The 8020-nt window shown below is 33.2% G+C and overlaps 1 protein-coding gene across 1 annotated transcript; it reads right to left on the bottom strand.

Moving 5' to 3' along the window:
* Positions 1-765: 765 nt before the first annotated feature.
* Positions 766-2651, bottom strand: LOC125869077 (exocyst complex component EXO70B1-like). The gene has a single exon (XM_049549641.1). The coding sequence runs from the start codon at positions 2649-2651 to the stop codon at positions 873-875; it is 1779 nt and encodes a 592-aa protein (XP_049405598.1). The 3' UTR covers positions 766-872.
* Positions 2652-8020: the final 5369 nt, after the last annotated feature.

Below are 8020 nucleotides of genomic sequence, written 5' to 3'. Positions count from 1 at the left end.
ATGCTTTGGCAATCTCGAGCTTGATCGGCCTATGTATTCATTCTTTTGATAGTCATACTACGCTGTATCTCTTTTCCTTGATGTAGATCCGAGTTTTAGCTGACCACATTGATCCTTGTGCAATGCAACTTATAGTCGGAGATTGATGGTGAACTTACTGGCATCTGGATTTGACTCGTGTCCTTCTGTATATTTTGATTAGTCTTTTGTATTTTCAGACATTCTATCAGGTCCTCTACTCAGTCTTTTATAGTAGTTCTCTCTTGATGTCTACCAGGTTTTGGGATGAATCTTTTATAGCTTTTTCCTTGTTCATTAATGTATGTATATAAGTCATGTTCTTGCCGTAGCTATTTTATTTACTTTGATTGTATTTTCCTTAAAGTTGGTACTTCCGCTCTATAGGCCTATTACTCCCATTCCGAGCTAAGAATTGACATAATTACTGGTGAGTTGTAGTAAGTGTCATCATGATCCAAAAGGGTCATGACAATTATGGGAAGAGCCGATCCAATATCTGTTTTCAACAATTACCTTGGCTGGTAATGTGTTATCTTTCTGTAGTATTAGTCCGCTCCAAAGCGGATACAAAAAATATTATATTCAAGTTCTATGTCAAATATTCTTCTTTCCTAACTTCAATCAAATGTGTCCAAACACGTAGAGACTACTTTAAGACAAGCAGAAGTAATACAAGTGCAACACAAATTTCTGTGTGAGGTTGATTTCTTTAGAAAGACTGAAACGGCAAAATCATAGGAAAATATGAACCAATACTAGTAATGATAAATAAGTATCATACAAAAAATCTGAAATCAGATTATTATTTGAAAGAGTCATTAATTTTGCAGCACGAATATTGTCTGCTTATATTACGTCTTCCTCCGTGCCATAGAGGTAGGATTGCCGTCAAAGAGGCCCTCAACTAATGTTTCAATATCTTCTGGTTGATACTTAATATACTTGTCTGCATGTTTTGTGTTGTCTAGATACTGCCTAAATCTCCCACAGAAGGATCTATAGGCCGGAATTAACACGGCTGATATAGAAACTCTGAGCTCGGATCGAAGCTGCTCGTCACTCACTACCCAAGTGCTCTGCGCACGATGAATTTCATCTAGCATAGTGCTGAAATTCTTGAACCTGTCTTTCACTATTGGCTTTGTCACCTTCCCATTTACTTGCATTCCATCATGATTTAGTATTTGTAGCAGTTTTCCCCATGTTTCTCTTTGGTAATTCTTGTGGTATTGCCTCACGGTTGTAGATCTTCTTCGACACCACGTGTCTCCCATCACTTGACGGACCTCTGTAGACCCTTTTGCTTTTTGTAAGATGTACCTACCGTTATTCATCAAGAATATGTCGCGCAACGAAGTGTCTCTATACAGGTTTGACTTGGCTTCTAGATTTGCATCCAACAGCTCCATTATTGTCATAAGCTGTACTGTTAACGGTGTTGTCTCTGCTACTACATTTTCGTGTGGGCTTTCGCTCTCAGCTTCATCAACAGATGATTTCAACTTTGATGGTGATGTGGCGGTATGTTCCTTGAAAATGTGTTCTAGGGCGTCTTTGTACTCACAGGCGTATTTTAGATAATTCATCACGTAACGTGTGAGCGGGTGCACTGCACCACCAGGGACCGGTGTTCTGGCCGCATCGTTCTTGATGGAGATTTCAAGATCATTGAATATATTTATGGCAGCATCGCCGAATCTATCTCTTGTAGCTAAGATCTCAGACTTTAATTCGTGTTCACAGTCATTAATTGAGAGAGATTCACTTATCGCATGAATGAGATCGCGAATTGTATCGTATATGTCTAGATATTTGAAGAGCTTTTCGGCAGAGCGTTTTGTCCATGAGACAGCCTCAGCAAAGTCAAGTATCTGTATTACAATGGAACGCGCCAGATTGTTAAAAAGGCTTTGAGAGATCATTGGAGACACGGAGAAAACTGATTCTCCGAGTCTCCTCTCTGCAAGGAACAGAGTATTCGAGCAGTTCCTCGCAACATTGATCCATCTAGTGATCTCTCCTTCTAGAGAATCCCAAGACATTTTCTGCACATCATCTACATTTATCTTCTCGAATTCGAGCATTTTCATTTGCTCATAAAATGCATTTCTTCGTGAAATTGAATACACTTGACAACAAGCTGTTTCAAATCCAGTTGAGATCATGGTTGTGGCAATTCGATTCATTCTTGTCACAACCTCTGGAGGATACCATGGATAATCCTCGATTTGTGATTTTTTATCAACTTTTGAATTGGTATTACCTCCAAAATCTTCTAATAATGTTCGCAATTCTTCCTCCATGAAAGTCATGGCTCGTTTCAACACAATATTAGTTCGACTTAACAACGTTGATCCTGATGGAGATTTGGCGATTACATTCGTCAATTTTGATAAATGCATGACGGCTTCAAGGAAAAAGGATTCTTCCTCAGTCATCTTTCCCAATCTCGTCGGAGTTTCACCAGAATTACATTTCGCAATCCTGGACTCAATGATTTTTGAAAAATTTTCAACATTTTCGGGGAGTTGGGAGGAAGGATCATCATCATCATGAGATGTGGAAACGGTATTTTTAAATCGATTTAGATCAATTTCTTCATATATTGGAGTAGTGCCACTCTTCTCCATTTGGTCTATCTAATCAAATGAGAATTGTATGCATATGCAAAAAAGGGAAAAATTGAATGAAGGAGAAAGATGGGAGAAAAGTTTGTTTACGATTAAAGATGTTTAAGGGAAGGTTTGGTTTATTTTAGGAATATGGTTGGTAGAAGAAGAATGTTGACTTGGTTAACAAAGTTTTTTTTTCTTTCATTTTAGTGCTTCCCATGACTTGATCTCAACATGGGTTCCCACTACGCCCAATTCCCATTTGTAGTTAATTTGGTGGTCAAGAGTTCCAATTATAATATAAACTACATATATATTCCATGCTCATGTTGTTAAATTAAATCTTTAAATTTTACGTTAATTAAGTGGAAAAAAAGTACGAAAACAAATCATTCTCTTTTGGGTAGTTTTATCCATTCTCCAAGGTGAAGGGGAAACTACACTCCCTTTCTATCGCGCACATTATGTTTGGATTGACCTTTTTTAAAGTGAATTATTGTCGTCCTTACTAAAAATTAATGATCCTTAATATTTGTCATTTTACAAAAATCAATACATAAATGACACTATTCTTCATATTTTATCCTTGAGAGTTATTAGCATTGAAAATATTGACTTGATCAACAAAGAAAAATTATGTAAATAATTTATTTTCATTGGTCAAATTAATTAATCAAAATAAATTAATTCATGTTCATTAATTGAAAACTTGACTTTAAGAGAATATTAAATAAGGGTACAATGGTAAATTTATCTAATTTCTTAAGGCATGTGAAATTTAAAATGGTGACAATTAAATAGAAATGGAGTATAAGTTAAAAGTTAAAAGTTAAAAGTCACAAGTTAGCAACCCCAACTTTTGGTTTTTGACTTTCTTTTATACCTTTTCAAATTTAAAAAAGTGTCTTTTGATGTTATCTAAACACTTTCAATATTAAAAAAATAATTAAAAGTCAAAAGTCACTAAAATTAAGTTAATTCGAACACTCACTTAATTTCGTAGATTTGGTTTCTTTATATTATAAATGGTCAAAAAATTTGGCCAGAATTTAGCCAGAAATTTAAAGTGTATAAAATGTATTAAAATTAAAAACGTAAAAATATTCAAAAAGATAAAATAACATAGGTAAAATACCATTCTGACCAAATTCTGACTAAATTTTTTTGCCAAAAGAATTTTTCCTATACTCAATTATATCTTTAGTGGCACGTACAGTATAGTAGAAACAGAAATGTCGATTGTTTGATTCCTAGATAAATGATTTAGCATTAGAAAAGAATTAGGGAAAATTTTAAGACACACATATATTTTACATGAATCATTAGTTGCATATATATATACATATATATATTACATGATTTTGTCGATTAGTTGCATATTTAGACTATGATTTGGTTCCAACTATTTATTTCAATTGTATATTTATTTTTTTTAATCATGTCAATTTGTAAAGTAGAAAACTTGGCTTGAACTCCATCAGAATTAGTTTTATTCAAAATAATGAAGTACACATATTCCATGTGTATTTCATTTTTAATGAAATGGTTAGCTCATGGCTCTCCCTAGATTATATTTTCTTGCTCATGAATCTTAGCTCAACAATTTCTTCCTTTCATAACAAAACATAATTGTATCGTAATAATCGCATGTGCACTCAAAAGCAATTTTCCCCCAAGAACGAATTTCATGTTGATCCGCTTTATATACTTGTAATGTAAGATGTAAGCTTTAACCTAAGTCTTTCTTGGAGACAATCTTTCACTTGTCGCAACCCAGTAGGCGGGTAGGTTATATAAACCTAATCAGATTGACATAATGAGTCCTAAAGGCGGTCTTAGGAATATATAGAACCCTGATCTTCAATTGATGGTAGCCCGATCTTTAGTCAATCATCGGGAATAATGAAGCACCATGACAATGCTCAAATAAATTATTAATACGCAGTATCAATTACTTGTTCTTGATAGTAACATGGGATAGTTGGCAAAATAGCCAGTCTCAAGACTTAATTGAGCATTTAGACGCAAGTCTTCAAAAATTTGAACTTTAGACACTAAATATGACATCACTCATTATTCTTTCAAAATATACAACACCCTACTCTCAAATTTTTAATACTACACTTTGGTCCCCACTCATTCAACAAATGTGGAATGTTTTTTTTTTTTCATTTATTAAAAAATCAATTCCACTAGAGAAAATCTCTCAAAGAAGAAACCAAAATGCTCCCCTTTTTGCAGTTGATTTAGCAGATTCCGGCGACTTTTCCGACGATACTATAGCTTTCACAAGTGAAATCATCATCATTCTACTCATTGCTTCCATTTTTATACCATTTTCTTTCAAATAGCTTCAAAGAAAAAAATTCCCACCAAAAGCACTCCATAACTCGTTTTTAGATAAACTTTAGTAGTTTAGAAGGACTATAGATAATTGTTCTCCATTTCAAAAGCTTGATCTGAACCCGATCTTGTTCATTCTCGTTTTGTACAGATTTCGTATCAGTCATCGACCGCTAATTACTGATATCATAATCTAGTATCTATAATTGTAGTCTATATATGTCAATAGATGAATTTGTTGTTGCTGGTGGAGATTATATGGGAGTATGGGACACTACTAAAAAACTGCTCTGCTAAAAAACGACAGAAGTAAAAGCGACGGACGGCGTAGCTCCAAAAAGCGACGCCATTAGCCTGTCGCTTTTTAATTTTTTTTAAAAAGTGAGGGATGGCATCGCTTAGTCTGTCGCTTTTTTCACAGATTTTTGCTAATTAATTATTTTATATAGAGAGCGACGCAGTCCGTCGCTTTTTATTAAAAATAATTTAATTTAAAAAAAGTCACGTCGTCCGTTGCTTTTTATTAATTTTAATTGTTTAATTATTTTTTAAATTAGCGACGGACAACATCTTTATGTCCGTCGCTTCTTGGTCAAAATATTTTAAGAAAGCGACGGACAATGTCTCTTAGTCCGTCGCTTTTTGGTCAAAATGTTGGTCAAACATTTTTTTTAAAAAGCGACGGACATAGAGACGTTGTCCGTCGCTTTTTTAAAAATATTTGCACTAGCAGACGCGATTTTCCCCATTTCTCCATATAAAAAACAAAATTGAGAAATATTTTGATTTAATTTTATTTAAATCGTCTTCTGGAGGACGGTTTTGTGTAAAATAAAAAATAAAAAAATTATAATACCGACTTCCGGATGTCGGTAAAATTAAATAGTATGTAATAAATTAATATTTTCAATTAACTTTACATAAATCGTCCTCCGAATGACGGTTTTATATAAGTTAAAAAATAATTTAATGTAAAATCCCGACCTCCCGATGTCAATATTATTTAATTAACATGATTACTTTTTATTTATCTTAAAATTTAATGTGATACCGACCTCCTGAGGTTGGTATTTTTTATTATATCTAATTACTTTTAAGAAAAGCGACATCCGGAGGTCGGTTTGTTTAAAATATTCCTATTAATCATAATTTTGCTATTGTGCACAATATTAAATTTCATTTTACACCTACAATTAATTGTTCAAAAAGTGTAACAATTTTGTATACATTTATAAATAAAAAGTTAGAGTTCGTGGAATAAATAACAAAAATATCTATAATCCATATTTAGAGTATGAAACTACGTTGTTATGAATTAGGAGATAATTATACTTATATTTATAGAGTAATATACAAATTCTATCAGTCCGTCGTCTAATCATGAACTTAATATCTCATGTCATGATGTAGTAGAGGTGAAGAGCCACACACTTGCACGAATTCGGGTAACGGCTACAAGAGAGAAATCGAAAGGAAACTGTACCCGACCAGGGATGGACGTAAACCCGTAAGCTACCGAAGGTAGGGATAATCATCCAGGTCTTATTGTGAAAGAAAAAAGCCGCCCAGTGTAGTGATCACCTCCTAATTATGATGACATGTAAAGGATACTTCATCGGAGTATGAAATATGTTGATTAATTATGTATTCCTCGAGTAGTTTAACAAATCAAGTCTTATATACTAGTGGTTCAGATATGAAATACATTATCAATTAAAGAAATACCGATGATCAATTCAAGGAGATTTATATATTAAATTTGACATTGATAAACTTTTGTTGATCAATAAAATAAAATTTATATAATTAGAAGGTATATAATTTAAATTTATAAAATTAACTTGATCGATAAATTAAATTTATTAAATTAAACTTTTGTTGATGTGTAGTTAAATTATATATATATATATATATATATATATATATATATATGTGTGTGTGTGTGTGTGTGTGTGTGTGTGTGTATGTATGTACTTTTAATTTATAAAATCAACCTCAAGAGGTGAGTTTATATTAAAATAAATTAATAAATACCTACCTAAAGAGGTCGGTATATTTAAATAGTATCAACTTCACGATGTTGGTATGTTGACACCCAATTTTGACCAACCTATAACCCTTTCGGAAGTGCTATTCGTTTAAATACGTATTTTTAAAAAAATATTCCGAGTTTAAATTTTTAATTGATTTTGTCTAAAAATATATATATTTTAGTAAGCATGCTTTATAAAATTATCGTAAATATTATTAAAATATGTTTTAAATTATAAGTAAAACTCGAAATAATTATTTTATTCAAATGTTTTAAAATTTAAGTGATTTTTATTATATAAAATGTTATAATATTTGTAGTATTTTAATTGGATAGCATTTTGTTTAATTTTTCTCAAAATCATTTAATTTTTAGTTCATTCTGATCTAATTCCTTTCAATTCTAGCTTTTTCCTTATCCAATTCATTGCAATTCTAGCCACCTCAATCCAATTTCATTTTTCAATTATAGCCTCTTATATCAATTTTAGTTACAATTTTAGCCATTCATTCATTGCAATTATAATCCTTTTTTTCCAAATCTTGAAACATTAGTTTAAATTCGAACCGTCCATCCCTTAAGTGAAGCCTAGATCAAATCCTAACCGCTCATCTTAACTAATCCAATGGCTTAGATTAAATCTACCTAACCTTCCTATTTTTTACCTAAAAAAGACCAACCCTTTTTTGAAAACTCATTCTTTTCTTCTCTCTAGCAGCGCCGCACCCCCTCCATCAGTGAGAACCGGCGAGAGCTCCACCATCGCCGGTGAGCTCTCCCTCTTGCTCCTCCCATCACCCTCCTCCCGTCGCCCTCCTCCCTTCACTTTCCTCTTCTCATCTCTTCTCTCCTTGCTCCCTCCCGTCTCTTCTCTCCGGCGAGAATGGCGAGACAAATCGCCGCCTCCCTCTCGTCTCTCCAATCAGCGAAAGTTCACTGCGCTCTCTCTCCCTTAACTGCTCCGGCCAGCGAGCTCGAAGCAATCAACATCAGCAACCGGCAAGGAGAGTAA

Source organism: Solanum stenotomum, chromosome 6 (assembly GCF_019186545.1).
Source record: "Solanum stenotomum isolate F172 chromosome 6, ASM1918654v1, whole genome shotgun sequence".
In the NCBI taxonomy this organism is placed as follows: Eukaryota; Viridiplantae; Streptophyta; class Magnoliopsida; order Solanales; family Solanaceae; genus Solanum; species Solanum stenotomum.
This window is presented reverse-complemented; position numbering and strand designations above follow the sequence as displayed.

Excerpts from the sequence above, each read along its gene's own strand:
- LOC125869077 (XM_049549641.1), bottom strand. The coding sequence starts at position 2,651 with ATGGAGAAGAGTGGCACTACTCCAATATATGAAGAAATTGATCTAAAT.